Source organism: Spea bombifrons, chromosome 4, assembly GCF_027358695.1.
Source record: "Spea bombifrons isolate aSpeBom1 chromosome 4, aSpeBom1.2.pri, whole genome shotgun sequence".
In the NCBI taxonomy this organism is placed as follows: domain Eukaryota; kingdom Metazoa; phylum Chordata; class Amphibia; order Anura; family Pelobatidae; genus Spea; species Spea bombifrons.
The window spans coordinates 46,606,068-46,629,105 of NC_071090.1; the positions used below are offsets into that span (position 1 = coordinate 46,606,068).

Genomic DNA, 23,038 nt, shown 5'->3' on the forward strand with positions numbered 1-23,038 from the left:
TGAGCCAACAAGGCCAAAAACATCTTTTACATTGGAAATAGTTAGGGAAGGGAAGTGGGGCAAATGGAAAGGGGGGATTCTGCTTTTGCAGAAGGGACATCATAAAAATGTATGGGGAGCTATCATATGCATTAAACGGCACATAATGGTTAGAGTATCTCTTAACCACATGAACAGATCATACAATTGACTCATCCAATCCTAGAAATAAATATCAACTGATTAATTTCTCATCCCAATTTAATATTATAATAAGGCTTAAAGGTATAATAGGATGAAGGGATCACCTCAATGAAAGATTGTTGCCTTTTTCTGGAAAAAAACAAAGGGTTAAACTAAATTGGATTGCATCTTTTTCCAACCTAAGTTATTGAGTAACATGTAAGATTTAAAAGCCTCTCGGATCAGGAACTTAACGTTTTCATGTAGATTTTCTGAATTCTGACCCACTCAATAATTCTGGAGAAAAAATAAACTGCAGGTAGGGCTGCTGAAATCAGGGTTTATAACTTTTGTACATAATATTTATAAATCTACATTATAATCACCCAAACCAACTCAATAGCCTAGGACTAAATGACAATTTAATCCTATATTTGTGCTGGAGAACTTTAAATAGCGCAGCTTATGCTACCAATGGAACACACTCACTAAAATTTTACCCAGGCAAAAAGGGATAGTTTTTAGGGACATTTTTGGCCATAAACTTGATGGGTGTGACATCACTGATAATTCATGGACTTTACAAATAGCTGTCCTAGGGCAGTACTTCACCTGCTTTAATTGTCTCTGTAGAAAGTATTTGTACTCAACACATTTATTTCAGACTTAAGCAGCAAAGGCATTCAGAAAGGCTTTCTTGTGCTTACAAGGGTTTTGTTAATGTTAGCTATTCTAAAGTTATAAACAAAATTATATGGTTCAACAATTTTCTGTTCTTTTTCCATTTCTTATCAGTTGCTAGATCAGTAGCTCAAGCGGTTGTGTGACCCAATCAAAGCCTTTGTAGTGCCCCACATATAATAGCACTGGAAGTATAAGCAGGCCAGACCGAGGTGTGAGATGTTAGCTTTAGTACTACCAAGTAAACATTTGCTACTCATCCTCTTATGTCTCGACTAGCAGAGAGCAGCGTGTTTACTTTCTTTCATCCCCATCATGATTAGCTGAACATTTAGTATGAGTTATTTAGTAAAAATAGAAAAATAGAAAATCTTCTCTGAATCCTAACTAAATTAGTTTAATTGACAGAACACACACTCAAAATGTAACAATGCAGGTCTCCTGATATTGTAAGCGCCTCAATTATATAGAATTTAAATACTTTCCCAGCAGTTATTGGGCACATTTTTCCCCTCCAGTCCCAGGGGTTTTTGGTACCTCAATTTTGCCATTTTTGGGGTATGTCGGTTCAGCGATTATTCTCTTTTCCCGTGAATAGTGTACCCATGTAAACTATATATATTGTTTTTTCAAGATGAGATAGAGCTTTATTTTGATACCATAGTTAGATGATTAGCTGGAAATTTAGGATGAGAAATGTAGTAAAAACTAACGAAAATTAGAAAAAAAACACCTAATTTTTTTATACATTTTCTCTCTGAATCCCCTCAAAGTTTATCAATTCAGGTTCCTGATTTCAGAAATACCTAATTTATATAGATTTTCCATACTTTCCCAGCACTTATAGGGAACATACTATAAGGTGTCCATTAGTCGTAGAATTTTAGCTTAACAGGTTTGGTGGTTGTGAATGGGGGCAGGAGGGTTATACTGTTTAGATGATGTGTTAGGGCAATCGTATGTAAGTTTTTTTTTTAATTATTATTATTATTATTATCTTTTTTATATATTTTTTATATATATTTTTAATTTTATTTTTTGTATTTTTTGGTATTTTTTTTATTTTTTAAAACAAATGGTTAGAGGTCCTTTTAGGGACCTCTTGAACATGTTATTAATGCTAGTGATGTTACAATGACATCACTTAGCTCACTTTATTGTTTTTTTTTATTACTATTTATTGTATTATTTTAGTGATTTTTTTTTAATCACTAACCATTTTCTTTTCTTCGTTTTTTGTTTCAACATGGTTTCTCACTCTCCACAGACTTTCATAGAGATCACAGTGTCTGTGCCTCATCGGAGCGATCGGATATCCCTGCAGGGGATATCCTGTCCTCCGATGACCTTCCGGGTGACGTCAGCAGTGACGCGACCTGGAAGGGAATGCCCGATCACACGATTGTGAATTTCAAAATGCCCGTTTGTGCTGGCTTCTGCTGTCAGGGGGAGTCCAGGCTGTCAAAAGGGAGAAGGGCAGGACGGACCAGAACATCCATAGGGGATTCTTGGGATGTGTTTTTTGGATGTACCGGTACGTCCTTAGGGGACTGAAGAGGTTATAAGGTGTGTATTATGGTTTGAAAACTGAAATGTTACATTTGGTATGCTTGGGTTGCTTTTGGAAAGCAAACAACCTAGAATATTTCATTAGGAGCATTTGGACACTTTTGATGCAGCTGTTTCACCACCAATCACTGCCAAAGTTAGCCATAGAAATACCTTCCGGTGCTATCGTCACCAACACTTCTGTGTTGCTTAGGACTTTTTGCACAGGTTATGTGTTATGGCAGAGAAATCCAGCCAAACTTGTCCAGCCGCATCTCCTGATTACGGAAATACCTCACATGCATAGGTTTTCAATTTGCAGGGAACACACTGGCATCAACATCACATTTGATGCCAAGGGTCACAATAAATTGGGGATTTTAGGCACCAACATATTTGGGGGTACACAACAATGGTCAGGCACCGGCACAGGTTCCATATGCCTCATTCAGAGTTGGAATCTGGTCATCAGTGTCATCTGACATAAGGTATTGGCTCAATATCTGACACTGTAAGATTGACATCAGCAGACCAGACAATTTACTCAGAATACCATATACTGCTTGTGCTCTGTAGAAGTGGTCCATTTTAACAAAAACTTAATTCTTTAATTGTTTTGTATTTTTTTTCTTCCTCCTCAAAATGGTCTATCCTCAAACCCACCAAACTAATCTAGCACTAAACTTAACCTAAACATGTTTTTATTGAATGATTGGAGGAGGTTGTGGGGGAGATGGAACACGGCCAAATGAGGACGAAAGGTTATTATAAATTGTATATATTGTTCCATACACAATGCTTTCTCTTTCATCCAGATCACAAAGATGGGGGGGGGGACATAAGGTCTAACAGATCACATGACTCTATTTGCCACTGATTGGTTCTTGTTGGATTATCTCGGAAGTCCCCTGAATCGAGAACCTGCCAGATGTGGTGCTGCTGTATTTTCTGTCAGATGTGTTGGTATGTCCCAAGGCGCATGTTGCCTTACCTTTCATGGATGTACCAGTATGCCCATATGGTCACAAAGGGGTTAATCACCTCTGCCCCCTTCCTGAAATGGCCATTAGTATATAAATGGGTTTTTCAGTGACTTTGGGGATAAATTGTGGTGAGATGAAACACTGACTGATTTTACTATGCATTAGAAAAGTCTGGTTTGGCACTAAATAATGCATAGTTAAATCTGATTTAGGTATGCAGTACCCAATCATCATGGCCCTTCTTGCAAAGCTTGGCCCTTTGATAATCCACTGTAAAGTTAAAACATTTAATCTCGCACAGATTGACTGTTGTGCACATTAACCCATAAAGCCTGAACTATAAATGAATCCAGCCACTACTAGTGATAACTAATTGGTGGGGTTTTGCCAACAGTAAAAATAGAAGCAAGTACATACCATCCTAACCCTCCAGACCTTCAATGACATTTATAGTGTCCAGTATTTTAGTCAAAGCCATCTTACAACCCAATTTTCAGTTAGTGTTCTTCAGGTACGTTTTTGGCTGAATCAAATTTCAAATTGAATCTGGACTAAAAAATATCAATTTCTAATAATTAAGAAATTACCTTCAAATATTAGAAAATCTTAAGAATCATAAGATCATAAGAACTACCTTACTTTCAGCAAACTAGTTCATATCCCAAAATAACATAACACCAACACACTCTTCAAGAACAAATGCAGTTTATTAAATCAAAGACAAGAAAAGAGCATATACTTAGCTTCAGGTTATTTGAGCAACACAGAAAAAGTTTGTATAAGCATCAGCCAACACCCACAATTGAGAATACACTGCACACACAACTGGACACTGTGATGGGACGGCCTGTGCCCAGAATGGGTACACCTGCCAACCTGTGCTTCCTTCTGCAGACACAACAGAGGTTAACCCCTTCAGAAGACAGAACCAGCATTGTAGAGAGAAGGGGGATGCCTCTGCACCCGAGCTGCTATGGCGCTGTAGCTAGCCGTAGTTTAGGGGATTCAGTGTATGTACTGTCCTGAAAAGTTACTATAACAGCCCACCCCAAGCATCAGACAGGATGGGGAGAACAGAACTGAGTTTATTTGGAACAGCACAGATATTTATACACACAAACATAATTAGATCAGGAGTATAATCCCATCAACTACCAGACAGCCCGGCCCTCCATACAGTTCTATGCCCAGAAATGACCACCCAAAAAAGAGGCACTGCTTCTAGGTGATCCTGAGTGAGAAGCATCAATCCTGGGGTGTGAATGGAGAGCTCAGGCTTCAAGGATGTTATGTACAGAAAAACAACTTGATCCGTCGTCTGGACCCTGATCGACAGGGCTGGGCATATCCCTGGCCAGAGTTCCAGAGCTGCCGCTGGATAAACCCCGGTTCTAAGGATGGGTAATAAAACCAGGTTTCCCAAATGAGCTCCCTCTCCGTAACCACCTCTGATTGTGACCCACCACAAGCACAATATAACCCCAAAACCTGCAAACAGGTAAAATAATAAACAATATTGTATCTCCAGTAAATGTATACCAGTATAATTTCCTGGTTTACTGGAGCTATATCAACTCTTCAGAACAATTATCAGTAATCAGCCTGAAGACAATAACTGCAGAATAAAAAGGATCCTCATCTGTTAATTACCATATATATAAAAAATAGCCAGATAATGATAAGAGCAATTCATTTATTGTATTGAATGACAGTTATGACACCTACTGCCAATAAATGAAGTAATTATTTATAAGCAGGCATGCACAATGTGTTTGTTATATCACTGCCGTAATGTGAAAACCTAGCACATAGGTGGCATTCTATACTATAACAGCACATTAGAGTGTTCTAATTTCACACATGTGGGATGACGTATAATAGATACGGGGCTAGGGTGTCTCCTCAACGCTTCCTTGAAAGACCTCTGCCAATTTACATAACTCAGTCTATACCGTTTCGTTTATTTCCTCGTAATTCATTAGGGGACAATGAAGTACCCAAAAACCATTGTCGCTGTATTTGCCGCCCACATTCTATTAACCAAAGTTAATAGGCAAATATAAGCAGCCCTCACAGAGCATGGCCACCGCCTGCTCTGACGTCACGGGCAGCAGCCACTAAGCCCCTTAGTTATTACAAATGAAAGCTTCAAGCGAGGACGCAGGTGCTTCACCTCCTCGTGTTCTGATTGGCTCCTTCGGCTCGGTTGACGTCACCGAGGCGGGTTCCTGCCAGTGTCGCTGTGTCCCCCAGCTCTCGTTGTGCACCTGCCCGTTGTTTGAGGGAGCGCGCGGCGCGTGCGCGACTCATACCTGGTTCTCGTGAGCTGGGGACAGCCGTGCGGCACGGACAGGTAAGGGGGGGCTCCTTACATAATAGGGTGCGAGAGCGCAATACAGGGGGATTGTGGGTAATTTCTATACTCCCGGTTTCTGGCGTGAGGAACAGTGTGTGCGCGCTACCGTCATTGTGCTGGCTGCCTCGGACAGCCACCTAACTGCTTCCAGTTGCGGCTTGTTTACCCTGCCGTGCTGAGCTTGGGGCTACCTGCATAGAGAGACATTTCCCTGCTGCTACTGTGATTGTAGCCCATGCACCCTTCAGCCTATGCCTTGGAAAGTCCTCTAACTGTGCCATTCACGTGAGGCCTCACGGGCCTTGCACAGGTCATGGCAGCCTGTGGTATATTTAACAATTTGAGGACTCTTTAGTGCTACATATATCTATAACTATATCTATCATGTACTCTCTGTTATATATGTATATGTAATATATTGGCATGTACTCATTCATTGAAACCAGGAACCAATGTAGCTCAAGTAAGTTGTGAGAAGAAGATGATCTGAAATGTATGTTTGTTGCCAAGGCTGTTTTGAGTCTGATCTGTTGTCATAATAATATAATATAATATATATATATATATATATATATATATATATATATATATATATATATATATACTGTCATTGGTTCATCCCTTTAGACCAGATGTGTTTCTATTGCTATTGATTAGCGTTTTGAAACATATTATAGCCCTGTGTAGATGGGCTGTTTTGTTAGTTTGTTACATTGGAATTAATAGCACTCTTCCCCTACTAGGTTTGACATTCTGTTAATAACGGCAATATATCCCATCTGTTTTCTTCCAGACATTGCCCAGCTTGAAGTGTTGCATTGGCCTGTTGTATTCCTGCTGTTTCCCCTGTGGTTTTGTAGAAAATCACTGCTTCAGGCTGGTATTGACATTGGATTCTGTATTCCAGAAGTACATAGTAAACAAAGCTCCGTTGTGTTAATAGATTGATGTTTGGGGTAACAGGTTTATTCGATAATCTGAGTTTGTAGGTCACTGACTGCAAGTGCTCTGACATGTCATGCACAGTGTTTGGTTAAATTAAGTATATTATGTACTTTTTCTTTTCATTGGCTTACTATTATTTTTCTTTTCTTGGTAATTTAGACTCTTTCTTGACTGCACATTTCAGGGCTGGATAGACCTTCACAAGCAACTTTTCTATGCGTGTATTTGTTTGGATTTTCATTTTTTAGTGGTAGTATAAAATTCTTTTGGCCTGTCTGTCCTTATGTTTACTTGTATTTGAACAATTATTCGTGTACAACAATACCGGCTTAATGGTATTTTTGAACTTTAACCTCAGATGTCCTCTGGGATTGAATGTGAATGAGAGTTGAACTCTTTGGTGGTTCTATGGTTTCTGCAAGTTGAACTTGCTTGGCTATATAATATAAAATGTTATTAGTCACCTTGAAACTGATTTAACTGCATTATATAGGGTCTGCTCTGTCTATTTGCAGAAGCAAATCATCAGGCTTGGCTCTCCATTTGTATTGGTTTGTGAATTGACATTGCAAACTCTTATGCTTTAGCAAATAAACTCTTTTCCGGCCATGTACAAATATCAACTTCAGCATTCTCTAAAGTTGAAGACTGCGCTCCTCCTGGACTCAAGATGAAAACACTGAGTCCTTTCAGCTACAGTCTGTGGTTTCATTGCAAAAAATGAATTTGGTCAATTACAGTGTAATATTTCAGCAAGATTTGAGAAGGGAAAAGAGACTTCGCAATACTCAAAAACCACAAATGTCCTCCCAAATGTTTCTATAATGAGTAGCTGGCACATCTTGCCAGGGCTTTGACCAACTTGGCAACTATAACAAAGTTTTACCTGCCTAGTCTTAACTTCCTATATCCGTTACTGAAGCCCTTGCCATGATGAGAGTCTCAGACTTGTTCAATGCAGTATCTATCATGACTCGCATGCTTCCCGTTGCCATTCTGTGCTGTTTGTCCTTAGTTGTATCGTGCCTTGGATGATTCAGTATAGTCCTATTTGCTATACATGGCGGTGTAGTTGAGACTGATTTAGTTCACTCTTTATGAATTATTCCAGAAGTACTGGATATCTCACCATACATGGTTTGCAATTGTCCATGGGAAAACCATGCTTCTTCAGTGATCCAACAGTAACACATGATTTAAGATAGTCTGCTTGTAATTTTATGTATTACATTGTGATGCATACTATAGAATATATTCACAAAATGTCAAAACCTTTTAGTGGGCGTTGGTGTGATAGTGTCCTGGGCCTGCCAAAATGGTGATTGTGTGGTCCTATTACAAATGCAGAGCTTTCTGTAATGGTTTCTTTTACACAAGTATTGTGGTGTACATACTATGATGAGACCACAAACATCTTCTTAAGTTGTGTTTTAAGCTTCAGACAGTTTTAAAATACAACAAACTTTGCAAACACTCCTTGCGTTTTTTATTGTTGGTACATTTTCTTTTTTGCTAGCATTAAATTATCAAAATTGTAACTTGACAATCCTCAGCTTTTATACTGTGTACGGTTTATCAATTCTGTAAAATGCTTGTAGACTGTTACTGTTATAAACATACTGTACTTAAACTTGCACAACGTCGTGGTTCATGCACAGTGGGATAGGTTAATCCCCTTATGAGTTAGGCAGGAATAGTTGAAGCTGGTTAGACATGTAAATATTAAAGTGTTTTTTGGGTAGTCACCTGATACCCATGCATTCCAAATGTCTTCCTTGATGTCATTTTTGTCTATCAAACTGTAATAACCTCATTTATGAGGTTTTTCATAAGCATAATACATTTCCTTGCATATCTCTCTGTACTATAGCCCTACACTACTCTAGTACACTTTATTTGGTGGGTAGGTGGTCTCGAGGTGTCTTGTTTCTTCGTATATACATGGAACATAAACCCTGGAAGTGGACACCAGCAATAAGCAATTAATAACTGCTCTATGTTTTGGCAATGTTTTTTATGGGTTGTAAAACCTCAGGCAAGACGTTTCTTATAAAACCAGTGATATAATACAATTTGTATGTATTTATAAAGCAATAAAATATTCTGCAGCACAGATTTTTTTTGATTCTATTGAGGACCAAGCCCTTGAAGAAGCCCTTGTGCTGCAAGCTCTGTACATTGTGGACATAGAGGGACGTTTGCATTCCTCCTGATGACTTCTGTCTCTTTAATACAGCAGTTTTTGCCTCCTCTAGCTGCTGTCCTACATGCGGTAGACCTACGATATGCCCGAGTGAATAATCGTAACATTATTGCAACCAGCGGTCTCCTGGGTGTACGTTGTGAAAGCTTTGTTGCCTGTGTTCCAGGTCCATTCTTCTGTTTGGCAACTGTTGTTCATCTTAGCTGTGGTCTCCCCTATGGCGTACTTTAGCCTGCTGAAACCTTACACTATAAAGCCATTAAACATGCATAAGAAGCCTCTCATATTCGCTTTCTTTCAAAGCTGTGTAATTCTATTCCTGCTGTTAGACAGATTTTCTTCTGGGAGGATGATTCTTGGTTGCAATTTACTGCAACCCGAGCATTTCTTAGACTCTACAATTTGAGAGCTTGTATTAATCACATTCAGCAGTGGCTACTTTATGGTGCTGTCAGAAGCATCTGTTTCCCTCTTTGTTTCTTTCAGATAATTTTATAAATGCAATCACAATAATTCTGTTATTTGCATATTTTTTTATCCTGTTTATTTGATAAATTCAAAATGAGAACAAAAGAACAGCATTGTTTTTTGGTATATGTTTTGACTTTAATAATTAGGGAATTTTTTATTTAGGCAATTATCTGGTAATGAGGAGTTTCAGACAAAAATACTATGGTGTATTAGGGATATTATAAGGAGCTGCTTCAGGAGGTAGAGAGTAACAGTCTATAATGGCACAAGCCGTGCTTTAAGACCCATCACCAGATATCTCCACATGCAATTTCCACACCTGCCCTTTCATTTCAAATAAGAAATATGCAGAATTTCTATTGTATGTTCTTAACAAAAAAACATTAGCCTTTAACCTTGAATATTAGAAAGTTACTTGTCCTTATCCACTGTGTGTGTTTAATGGGTAAATAGCACAGCTTGTTCTTGAAAGTGGCTTGTGCTCCTTTTTAGACGCTTGTTTTTCCTAGCTTTTACATCTTGATAGTGCCTCTTGTTCTGTGAGGTTTTAAGGGTCGCCCTTGCAATGTGAAAGATTGACTAGAACAATATAAGTTGGTTTAAAATAATCATTTAATCACTCTATGGACTTATCTTGAAAACATATGGATGGAATTGTGTTACTAGAAAATGATGCGCATTATTCATTACAATCATTGTGTAATTATTCAATAAGAACCTTGGGAGAGTGAAACATCACGGGGGAATTGATGGGTATCATTTTAAATGAGCATCTTACACACTCTGTGGGTACAAAGCGAATTCTACCTACCTAAGCCTCTGATCGTATGTATTTCTTTTTCCAAGCACTTCGTATTATACCTGGCTGCTGACAGGACGTTATATTTCAATGGAGAATGTACGTTATGATTGGCCAACTCAGTCAGCTTCTGCTCCCAGGGTAGCATGGATGGCCATGTGTAAAGAATATTTAAATCTGTTACCCTGACGATTGAATTATGAATTGTTCAGGCCCGACTTCAGATTGATAGACAGGGAACGCAGAAGTGTTGTTTAACTCCCTGGAAACTGTCACTTGAAACCTTTTAGCGCTACTTTGCAGCTAGACAAGGGCCCTCTTCTCGTTCAGTAACAGTATGTCTTAATGCGTGTTGCCGGTTTTGTATAATGTCGGTTTTCTCTCACCCTATTATAATACTGCGATGGGATCTGATGACACTCTGTAAATTAAATGTCATGCAAATCTCTCACAAAGTATCCAATGCCAAAAGAATTGTAGACCGTTTGTTCTGCAAGCAGCAATTGTTTAGTAACCGCATAATATAACGAAAACTCATAGTAACATTTTTAAAATACGCATTGTATCCTTCATTGCTATCGGGTCCAGGCTGGTTATATGTTGCGTTATATGAACAGGTAAATGTCCTTTTTTTAAACATAAATCTTTTTAGAAGGATCCAAACAGTGGTTAATAATAACACAGGTGCTTTTGAAAACCAACTACTCAAACAAAAAGTAATGTTGGAATAGCTGTTAATAATTGTTAAGCCAATAACTCTGTCTCAGTGTCAACTTTTCAGAGCATTGCAGTTAATCAGATTAAAGTTGCCTGGCAATAAGTCTGTGCTGTTGACAGGACAGCTAATTTTACAATTCGCTCATTCTTTTACCCCTTCTCTCTCTAATCCTAACCATTCATTTCTATTAGCATTTGCATGGAAGCCTCACACCTGCCATGTGCAAACACCACACACTTCTAGGCACACTCGCTTACTGTTTACTATACCGTTTAAAGGGGTAGAAACCTATACTGAAGGATTCTTGTACTCAAAAACGTGATACTTTTTTTGTCATTTTCACACTCTTTCCTTAATCATGATTCTCCCTTTTTTCATTTTTTGTGCACCCTTACAAATGATATATTTTTTTCTAAGGACATAGAGAGCTTTTTCATTTCTTTTTTTATTAGTAACATTTTTAGCCATATAGGCCAACAGTTAGTATGAATTCATTGAAATAATGAAGACTTATGAGTTTTCTTAGTATGAAAATGGTCCCCAAACTATTTTGGTACCACAAAATATATTAATGTAAGTGCATTTGGGGACAAAAATATGCATAGGTTTTTTTTTTTTGTTTTGTTTTTTTTTGGAAGCTACAGGGCACAAAATAGAACATGCACGTTCCCTTTCCAGACGTAAAAAAATATTTTGTGAGGCCTATGTCTCATTTGTGACTGTCTAGTACCCTACCAGCTCAAAATACCCCCACAAACGGATTTTGGAGAGAAGACAAGCCAGGGTATTTCACTAGGAGCATTTGGACATTTATCATGCAAGAAGTTGGTCGCCAATGCCTGGCAAAGGGAGCTGTAACGTTAATTTCTGTTGCTTTTTTTCCCACCAAATTTTCCATGTTTCTTAGGATTGTTTGCACAGATCATATGCAACTGCAGAGAAACCCACCAAAATGTATTCAGATTACAAAAGTACCCCACATGCATAGTTTTTTTGTATATTTTGTTTGAAATTTACCAGGCACAACCAGTACGATGTGCTCGTTTCACTGCTCAACAGCACACAGAAAACAAAGGGTTAAATGATAATTCACAATACAGTTAAAGTTAAAAAGATACATTTTCACAAATATGACCGCCTTCTGCTTATCTCGTGCACTCGCTTTTGTGGGCCACAACCCCCTCAGCTTGGCTTAGAGTACTGGGGACTTCTATTTATAAAGCATATTATCTATATTCTGTGTAGATTGTAGTCATATGGTTTTTTGAACCAACCTGATTTTGATGCGTCTGGTAAGAGGTTCTTCCAGATCTTGATAACATTTCCATGTGGGGTATTTTATACAGCCTGATTTACATTCAGACTGTTGTTGTTGAACTTCAGGCTCTGTTCTGATTTGTCTGAACATCTTGTGTAAATGTTTAATTTTAGGTCTCTGGATGATGTGTTTAATATGGCCAGCGACCCTCTGGAAGGCTTTCATGAAGTAAACCTTGCTTCACCTACTACTCCAGACCTCGGCGTGAATGACATTCGCACTCGTGAACCAACTACCTCACCCACTGTCGTGTACAGACCCCATTTAACTGTAAGCTCAAACATTCTTCAACCGAATACACTAAATGCATCAGACCTACCAACACAACCCGTGTACTCTTCTCCAAGGCATTTAAACTGCGGGGACATTTCTGGGATAAGGTAGGTTATGTGCGAATAAACACGAGATAAACACACAAAGAACAGAATGTCTTTGCTCCAGAAATATGCATACTGTTTAATGAGAGGATTAATAGGGTTATAGTTTTCTACCCAGCTGCCAGTGCTTCTGTATTTGCTCATTGATTCTTTATTATATACTCTTCTGGTCAAAAGACCCTAAATAATTTCTTTAGATCATATTTTTTTTTGTACTGGTTGAATCTTCCAAATTGGAAATTGACAAAGCTGGCAAATTGACAAATGGTAAATATTTTGGTGGTGGTGTTTACATAACATGAATGAAGTTGTACTCTATTGTTTACAGCATTACTTTAGCAGATCCTTCATCATGCTCTACCTCTGGATGTCACTCGTGTTCCCCCAAACACAGCAGACGAAAGGACAGCAACCGTGCAGAGAGGGAGTTTTTGCAAGGTGCTGCCTTAACAGATGTAGTAGATGGGACAGATGACGTGCTTGGTTGGAGTACAGACAGCCTGTCCCACTTAAGGAGTCCTTCTGTCTTGGAGGTCCGAGAGAAAGGATATGAAAGGCTAAAGGAAGAGTTGGCTAAAGCTCAGAGAGTAATTATACTGGATGCTTTTCGTTTGGGGTTCCTGCACTGCGTAGCCTTTACTTATGAAAGACCTTAAGTCTTCTGAATTTAATTAACACTGTTCTGGTCACTTTAAAATGTTTTCTGTGTCCAAATCCATAATATTTTTTTTTTTTTGCTTATTAAAGAAAATTTGAAATTACATATTTCTTACACCATGTAAAATATTTGTGGGCACATTACCTATTCTTTTGCTTGGTTGTTCCAGGAGCTGAAGCTGAAAGATGAAGAGTGTGAAAGACTTTCCAAAGTACGAGACCAGCTGGGACAAGAGCTTGAGGAGCTAACTGCAAGCTTGTTTGAAGTAAGAACTCAAAAGCCCTGTGAAGGCAATAGTAAATTCTTATTTATCAATTTATGTAGTGTCATCATATTCTGCAGCATTGTCCAGTGGGTTATACAATTACCTTGCTAATGATTAGGATATGGAAATATTTTCATTTTTAGAATCTGATATCTTTATCTGGTGAAACATTGTTTTAATAGTATGGTAACCATGCCAATAGAAAAGCTTCCTTATACTGCTTACAAAGACAGCTCCCATGTGATTTAGGAAAGCCCTATATATGTGCAGCACACTGCTGGTATAATTGTCTTTCTGCATTGTGATAAATTATATAAATAATAACTTCAGATGGGGAAATACACATGGATTGCAAGGTATTTATGTGCCTGTGTTTTTGTTTTTTAATTCATTTATTACCAGTTTTAAGGAGCATAAAATCAGATAATGAACTTGTAAACTTAAAGCAAGTTCCTCTGTCATCCCCTTGTTTCCTGATTGTAATTCTGCTCTTCTGAGTTGGCACCTTAACGAGTGAATATATTTTGTTCCAGGGATACATTGTTTAGCTAGGAGCATACCACACAGACTGGGCTATTAACAGGTTTTAATTGTGTAAAAACGTTTACGTTTTCAAAAGTTCTAAAAATGTCTTGCATGGTAATCTGGCAGGTAACCGTGGATTGCTCCTAGTATGTCATATCCTATATTTTAATAAAAAAGACAGGGGGAGCGTTTAACTGCCTTTGAAAGTTTTTTGTATGTGTTTTATTTTCTTCTGATTATGTAATAATTTTGTCCTCCTAATTTCTAATAGTTAAATGCATCTTATGATCACATAAATGCTAGTTTTTGCAATTTTATAATGGAGATTTTTTTTCCCCCAGGAGGCACACAAAATGGTTCGGGAAGCAAATGTTAAACAAGCTACAGCTGAGAAGCAGTTGAAGGAAGCACAAGGGAAGGTATGTGTTAAAGCAAAAAAATAAATCTGTTGCATGAGATTAGTATTTTTTGCAATATAACAAGTTCCTATCCCTAGTAACTCAAAATAAGCTATATCTCGTATATTTGTGGTAAATGTTTTTTCTTTATTTTTGACAAATCAGACGCCATGAAATGCAGCAGTGAATGAACTATGCCCCTAAATTGCCACATGCTATGATAATGCTGATTAGCAAATAGCATTGTTCATTAAAATTGGACTAGGCATTATGTATTTTTATTAAATCACTTTGTATTATCTTAGATATGTCCATATGTATTTGAGGTATAAAGTATTAATTGGTTAAAAGGGTAACATGGAACACAAAAGGTATGAATATTTAACCATTTGGTTGGAGGAGCATTAAAGTGTGTTAAATGATCAGGTTAGGGTTTTTATGATCCATTTTTTTTTTCAAGGCACTTTGTGGTTGTGTTCCTCCTGAAACATTGTAAAATATTTTAAACAGTGGTTATTGTAAAATGCTGAAGGATTACAAACTATTGATATAAGGAAAAGAAATCCCTTGTTTCATCTCACTTGCAACTGTTTACCTTTTAGAAGTTATGTTATTGTCCTCATTATAGGCTGCACCCCCCCCTAATTTAAATCTTTCAATTAGGGGTGCAGCGTATTATCTGGGTTTAGATATCTACAATGAAAATGTGAGTTTATTTTTTTTTTAAATGGCAGCATAAGGGTGCGATCTATAATCAGGATAATATGGTATTTTAAAATTGACAAGATCAGTTGATAATTATTGTTCCGCAAAATAACATACCATACACTCCTGTATCAAACTAATTGTTAGAAAAAAAAATGTGCTGTTTCATCTAGTAGGCAAAACACTCAATTATATAGTCTGTAATATATTTATAAGTTGATTCCAAGTATATTATTTCTTTGGACACCAAATTATTAATAATTTTTATGGTTTTTTTTTTTCGTTTTTTTTTCTTCTCTTTTCTGCAGATTGATGTGTTACAGGCAGAAGTAGCTGCTCTAAAGACTCTGGTTCTTTCCACCTCCCCAACTTCCCCTACCAAAGAACTGCAACCAGGTGGGAAGGCTCCATTCAAAAAGGGCCATGCACGGAACAAAAGTACAAGCAGTGCTATGGGAGCTGCCTCTTTAGATCTCACTGTAATGCAGCCAATTGTGAAGAAATGTAAAGAGGTAATTACAATTAAATTCTTCCTCATGATCATCCCTCCATAAACTATTATATATATTTTCCAAAAGATATCAAATAATTTGGCAAACAGGCCTTCAATCAGTGTCATCGTGTAGGAATGTTAATTTTGTAGAAGTTTATTTAATCAAATTATGTGTTAATAAATGTGTAGCTTCAGTAGCTCTTCACAATGGTTGATGTAGATTTTATTAAGGTATTTTAAAATCTACATAAAGTAATCTTAATATGTGGTGATCGGTGCTCATTACCTGACTTACTTTCAAAATCAATTTTTGCTCTTAGTATGACCTTATTTCCCCCTCTTCTACTGCATTTTCATTCTCTAGCCATAGAATCAATGTGGGAATTACACGTGGTGTTTTCTCGACTCTCTAACACACCATTTTCTCCTTCTGTGTGTTCACTGTAAGCAGCTATTGTATTAATCTTAATACTTTTCTGTAGCTCTGTGGTGCTGATCATTGTAACTAATATAATCAAATCGCTTAGAAGTGGGTATGTAGCTAAATGTTATCTTCCATATTTCCATCATTCATTATTTTTTAACATAAGTTGTTTTAATGTATGGCGAGATTATGGACCTATTAATAAAATCAAGACCTTTACAGAATTCTGGGCTCCATGGAAAACACTAACAGTGCATAATTTTACCAAAGTAAGGACAAGAGCCAGCATACAAGAGCCTATAGATTACCGAAGCCTGAACAAGGGCATTTCACACCCAATTTATTTTTGGGCTCTTTGAATAGAACCTTATATATTGATGTAAGTTCTCTAGCAGGCTTAACTTTTGAGAGGGATGATGCTGTATGGTCTGCATGCCTTTCATTGCAGTTGGCACAGCAAATCTCCTTTTTAACGTCTGGTATGTTTGGCCTCACTTAATAGTCACTGAAATGTTACTTAGTCCGAGTTCCAAGTCGGCATGCAGATGGGGTTCTGAGCAGGCCTATTTTTAAATATGCTGAAATTACAGCTTCAACATTGTTGTAGCCAAGGACATTTCAGTTTAATCCACGAAACAGGAGAAAGGCTTTATTTATATTTATATATAATTATTTTTGCGATTGGGCCATAAGTACTCTGGTGTTTCATATGACTTCAGGTTAGCCTGTTTTTTACTTCAGTGTTATAACCCGATTAAGCGTAAAGTGTAAATCCTTTTTCACTTAATTTTCTAATTTTGTATTATAGTAAAACCTTTCCAAATTCTTACATGTCATAGTAACTGAGTCTTTACAGGGAAGCAGTTCTCGTCTGTTGTCAAATCGCTATATTGGAATCTACTTCTATCAAATTTAAGTTGTGCTTAAGATGTGTGTTGGATGACTACGAAGTAGGGCTGCAACTAACGATTATTTTAATAATCGATTAGTTGGCCGATTATTTTGTCGATTAATCAGATAAAAAAATACATTATTTTAAATTGAAGAAAAATTGCCAAAAAAAACGTAAAATTTACACTTTCATCTCTTTATTGCAATGGCCTCTCTCTATTCACCTTCTTATTTTACTGACATAATAATAAAAGCTACAAGAACCCAAACACAGTGCTTCTCAAACTAGGTTTTAATACAAAGTTATTAGTAAATATTAATTCATATGTTAACTATTTTTCATATTTAATAAAAACTGAGAAAAAAGCCTTGTTTAATTTTTTTTATTTACCAAACTGCCCCCAGTTATGCACATCTGACCCCCAGCTTGCCACTCTGCCCCCATATATGCCTTATGCCTCTTATATGCCAGATTCCACTGTGCCCCCTGATATGCCACTGTGCCCCTGATATGCCTTATACTCCTTATATGCCAGTGATATGCAACTGAGCCCCCTGATATACCTTTTACCCCAGATTTGTTTTATGCCCCCCTGATATGCCTAATATCGATGTCTTATACCCCCTATATGCCACTGAGCCCCCTGATATACCTTTTACCCCAGATATGTTTATGCCCCCCTGATATGCCTAATATCCATATGCCTTATACCCCCTATATGCCCTAAAAATTCATAATACCCCCCATACACCACTATAACTCACCCATACACCACTCTGGCTCCTCCCCTTCCATACACCACTCTGGCTCCTCCCCCTCCCAAACACCACTCTGGCTCCTCCCCCTCTCATACTCCACTCTGCCTCCTCCCCCCTCCCATACACCACTCTGCCTCCTCCCCCGCCCATACATCACTTTGGCTCCTCCCCTCCCATACATCACTTTGCCTCCTCCCCCTCCCATATACCACTCTGCCTCCTCCCCTCCCATACATCACTTTGGCTCCTCCCCCTCCCATACTCCACTCTGCCTCCTCCCATACTCCACTCTGCCTCCTCCCATACATCACGTTGGCTCCTCCCCCTCCCATTCATCACTTTGCCTCCTCCCCCTCCCATACTCCACTCTGCCTCCTGTGAACCTCCGTTTCTGACAAGACACCAGGGAGCCGGGTAGAGAGGCAGAGTGGCGTATGAGAGGGGGAGGAGCCAGAGTGGTGTATTGGAGGGTGGCTCCCATACACCCCTCTGACTCCTCCCCCCTCCCATACACCGCTCTGCCTCTCTACCCGGCTCAGTTACTGAAGGCACTTTCACTGCAGCTTCATAGAAGCCATAGTGTAAGTGAAGGGCAGTAACGGAGTCTGTCTGTGCGATGCAGACCCTCACCGGCTATCAGAGAGGATGATTCTCTGTCAGCCGGTGGGGGTCTGCATCACACAGACAGACTCCGTTACTCACCTTCACTTACACTGAGGCTTCTATGAAGCTGCAGGGAAAGTGCCTGTCAGTAACGGTGCCGGGTAGAGAGGCAGAGTGATGTATGGGAGGGGGGAGGAGGCAGATGGGAGGGGGAGAGACGGAAGTGAGAGACCGGCCGACAGTGAGGGGAATCCAGGTCCCCTGCAGCGTCGCGGGGGATCTGGATTCCGGTGTTATAATCCGATCTCTGTTTGAGGTCGGATTATATAAGGAGAGGAGGTTTTCAGATAAAAATCGATCCGATTAATCGATGATGAAATTCGTTGCCAACGATTTTCATTATCGATTATTATCGATTTTATCGATTAGTTGTTTCAGCCCTACTACGAAGCATTGTCCCACTGGACTTTTATCAGTTTTTTTTTTTCTAAATATTTTTCAATTATTTTCTTTGCATAAGTGTGGATTTAAAAATACATAGAGTTCAGCAGTCTTTTATTGTTCACCAATGTCTGTTTATTCATAGGGTCTCTGTCACTTAAGAGACTGAACAATGTCCGTTCTCTACACCAGTTATGAAACGATATCAAACATTTAAAAAAAGTAATAAAAAAAAAGCTTCAAATGAACAACCAGCCAGGAAAGGGAAAGTGTTGCATTCCAGGGATGTCTAAGGATACATTAAATGTACTGTATTAGTATGTCTTTATTTTATATTTCAACCAAATTACCTTTGTTAAAAAAAACTAAAATGGGCAGAATGGGTGGCATATGTGTGTGATATTATATATATATATATATATATATATATATATATATATATATATATATATATATATATATATATATATATATATATATATATATATATATATATATAGAGAGAGAGAGATACATATATATATATATATATATATATATAGAGATACATATATATATAGATATAGATATAGATATAGATATAGATATATATCTATATATATATATATATATAGATATATACTGTAACCTTATAAAATTCCTCAAAATGGACTGTCTACTTGAGATAATGACGCATTTATTGTTGGAATATTAATGATGTTGTACTGCTGCAACTCAGCCTTTTTTAATTTTTTTGGCAGCCTGATTTATCACTGTATAATGAATTCAGAGCATGGCGAGAGGAGCCTTCAATGTCCAGGACGTGTCCGTTTTTAGAAAGAATTTATCAGGAAGACATCTGCCCCTGCTTAACATTCCCCAAAACCGAGGTAAATATTTTCATTGATTCTTCTGTATTTGAAATGTATTCATGGAGTGAGTGATGTCTTAAATGCGCTGATTGGGGAATTTTGCTCCACTTGGCACTACAGGTATATCCCTATCTCCATTTGACCTCTTTCCTTGTATGGCTTTTATTTTGTTAAATCATTTTATATACGTATATTTTAACATTTGAACTGTCATGCATGGTGTTTGTTAAAAACCCTTGCAGTGTTTAGTACTGAAGACCGCCACAAGGGGGCACTGCACAGGATAAGTGCAGTCCAGGTGCTAGTGCAGAACCTTAGACACCCGACAAGCCAGACGGGTTAGGTCACTGTCGTTGATATGAGACAGTATATGCCGGTGCCAGGTAACGGCAGTGTTTTTGCTCTGTGATCCCTGCTTTGAATTAAAAGCCATACATCAGTGGTTCTGTTGATAACCATGTAACCTCATTTATGGTACAAAAACATTCAGCTGTTAACAATTAACATCATCCTTTAGGTCTGTCTGTTACCAGAGAAAGGATTATTCCTTGAAATAACAGTGGATGGGTACACAAAATTTTCACAAGTGAGGAAAAATAACAGACAAGACAAAAATGATATATTTCACTACAATCATTGATTCAAAATGTGAACCCACCTCTGCAGTAGCTAGCACCCGGAAAAGGGTGACGTACCTGCTGCTACAGGAGACAGATCCCTCTTTGCACAACACCACGTTGTAATGAGCAGTTGTCACCCTTTGTGTTTCCGTAGTTGGCATCTTCTGTTTTGGAGGCTGTTGAAAACAATACATTAAGCATCGAGCCAGCTGGTCTGCAACCTGTTCGATTTGTGAAAGCATCAGCTGTTGAATGTGGGGGGCCAAAGTAAGTTACCGACAGAAATGTGCATGTTTTGGATTTTAGAGTTAGAAAATAAGAAGTTAACATTGGTATATTCTCATCTGATTGGTTTTTCATGGCCTGTGTCTGTTAATTGTGTTATAGTTGTTGCCTGCTTGACTGAAAATACCAAGAAGCTTAAAGCTTAAAAAAAAAAAAAAAAAAAAAGCAGAACAGCCAAGCCTCAAATTTTTAACATACCTATTTCAACTTTTTTGTGTCCTATATTGTGTAAAATAAATGTGTATTAAGTGTCACTGAGTCTTTAATGTTTACACTCGTTACCACCACCACCAGGCAATTATTTTTTTTTGGTAGAACCAAGCTGGTTATGCTAACGCATGGTTTTTCTTTGTATATAAACTATAAAATGTGGCTGGAACTACTGCGTCAGTTACAAGAACTATAAGCTGCCAGGTGATTAGTCTCAAAGATTTTTCTTAGCAGCCATGAATGTAAATGGGGAGTATATAAAATATTTGACAGGCTGGTAGAATGTGACCATACAAGACGTTGACATCTGTAGCCTCATTTTTTTTCTCCCCGCTCTTTTTAGGAAGTGCGCACTGAGTGGTCAAACAAAATCATGTAAGCATAGGATCAAGCTTGGAGATTCCAGCAATTACTATTATATTTCGCCGTGTTGTAGATACAGGGTATGTAATCAAGATTCTCACCACAGTTTATTTTCTACATTTTTGGAATTGAGTTAAATCAAGCTTTCATATCTTTCTTGTCCTACACAGATTACATCAGTTTGTAACTTTTTCACATATATCCGGTATATCCACCAAGGACTTGTAAAGCAGCAGGATGGTGAGTAAAAAGAAAATTTATATTTCATTGGGGTTAATATTTTATCAGTTATGTAGCGCAACTACTACTCTTAATCTGGAAATGACATTAATCCTGCAACTAGATCACCTACAAAATATAACCAAAAGTTTGTGGACCTGACCATCACATCTGTATGTGCTTGCTGGACATCCCACTCCAAAACCATTAATATGGAGTTAACCCTCCACACCCCCTATTTTCTGCAGCCATAGCAGCCTTCACTATTCTGGGAAGGCTTTCCTCAAGATTTTGGATTGTGGGCGTGGGTATTTTTGTGGTTGTTCAGCCAAAAGATCATTTGTGAGGGCAGGCGCTGATGTCTCAGTCAACATTACAATTCAACCCAAAGTAATAGCACTTACTTTAGACCATGGCAGATCTAGCGGGGCAGAAATTTCACAAACTGAGTTATGGCAAAGGTAGCATCCTCTTCAGTACGACCCATTCTACTGCCAATGTTTGCTATTGAGATGGCTCCCTATGTGCTTGATTTTATTTTAGCAATGGGTGTGACAAACGCCTAAACTTGATAATTAGGAGGGGTGTCCAAGTACTTTTGGTCATATAGTGTACATGTGGAGCAACTTTTATTTATAAACCAGGACTTTATTTAGAGGGGAACTTCAACCAAAATGGTTTATTACCAATATCAAATAAGCTTTTGAAAATATTGTTTTTTTTCTTGCATGTTTTCAGCGCATTTCTCGTCTGGATGTGTTGTAGCTGTTATCTTAGTGAAATCTACAAAAAATAAAACACCCTCAGTCCTTATCATTACTGTGTGGAATGACTCCTTGTTAATCACCCAGTTTCTAATGAAAGTCTGTGGCCTTCGTACGATTGCTAAAAAGAATAGGCTCACTGTGGTTTATTGGGGAATGTCGCCAAAATATCACATGGCCGACAGCAATGGTAGACGACAAGTGAAGTTAGTGGGGAAAAAGCTTCTACATGTTTTCCAGTAATTTTGCTCATATAAAAATAGATGAAGTACTTGAACGTGTATACTACTGCTATTAATCCTTGAATATATGAATAGCCATTTTGTGCTTTTAAAGTTTTCTTTTCTTTTTCTTTTTTTTTTTGTAGTTGATCAGATGTTCTGGGAGGTCATGCAACTGAGAAAAGAAATGTCTCGAGCAAAACTTGGATTTTTCAAGGATGACATTTAGGACAATAAAATGGCTTTCATAGACTTTGTTTATTCCACCCTAGGAACCTGGAGAGCACACAGCGTGTTACATGTCTCTGCCGGTGAAGTGGCTGCGTATTGCAAAATATGTCTTTCCTCTGTAATTTGCAAATTGCACTAAGAGATACTTTAAGACTGACCTGTCCTTTGTGTGCTTTTAAGAGACCATTTGCTGCTGAGATTCTGAACCATATCTGCAGGCATTATCTGTAACTTATTGTTGCAAATTTCAAGAAATAAATGGTAGGTTGAAGAATGGTGGTACTCAGTTTGCTTCATCCAAATAAAAAAGTTTAGCAGCTTTCTATATTTTTTTTTGTCCTCACAGGGAGGAGAAGCATGGACATACATAAATAAAAACCATTAGAGCACACTTTTTCTATTCATACACTGATGTACACAGCATAACTGATGTCAAACGCATTCTCCCTGGCATCTGAGGAGCTTTCAAAGGTAGTTTGTCCTAGAAAACAATTGCCCATTATGTACAATGTAAAATTATCTCCATTCTCAGGGTGGGCTAACCCACATCA

The 23,038-nt window shown here is 38.0% G+C and overlaps 1 protein-coding gene across 1 annotated transcript; it reads left to right on the plus strand.

Annotated features, from left to right (window-relative positions):
• The first annotated feature begins 5,570 nt into the window (after positions 1–5,570).
• RAB3IP (RAB3A interacting protein) lies at positions 5,571–22,761 on the plus strand. The gene is made up of 11 exons (XM_053462922.1): positions 5,571–5,727; positions 12,298–12,564; positions 12,890–13,148; positions 13,389–13,484; positions 14,351–14,428; positions 15,421–15,624; positions 19,464–19,592; positions 20,349–20,461; positions 21,033–21,132; positions 21,223–21,292; positions 22,403–22,761. Exons 2-11 carry the CDS (start codon positions 12,320–12,322, stop codon positions 22,483–22,485), a joined length of 1,377 nt encoding a protein of 458 aa, XP_053318897.1. The 5' UTR covers positions 5,571–5,727; positions 12,298–12,319; the 3' UTR covers positions 22,486–22,761.
• The last annotated feature ends 277 nt before the right edge of the window (positions 22,762–23,038 follow it).

Coding starts and splice junctions, on each gene's coding strand:
- RAB3IP (XM_053462922.1), top strand. CDS start 12,320: ATGGCCAGCGACCCTCTGGAAGGCTTTCATGAAGTAAACCTTGCTTCA. Junction 13,485..14,350: donor TAACTGCAAGCTTGTTTGAA/GTAAGAACTCAA, acceptor TTTTTCCCCCAG/GAGGCACACAAAATGGTTCG. Junction 14,429..15,420: donor TGAAGGAAGCACAAGGGAAG/GTATGTGTTAAA, acceptor TCTTTTCTGCAG/ATTGATGTGTTACAGGCAGA.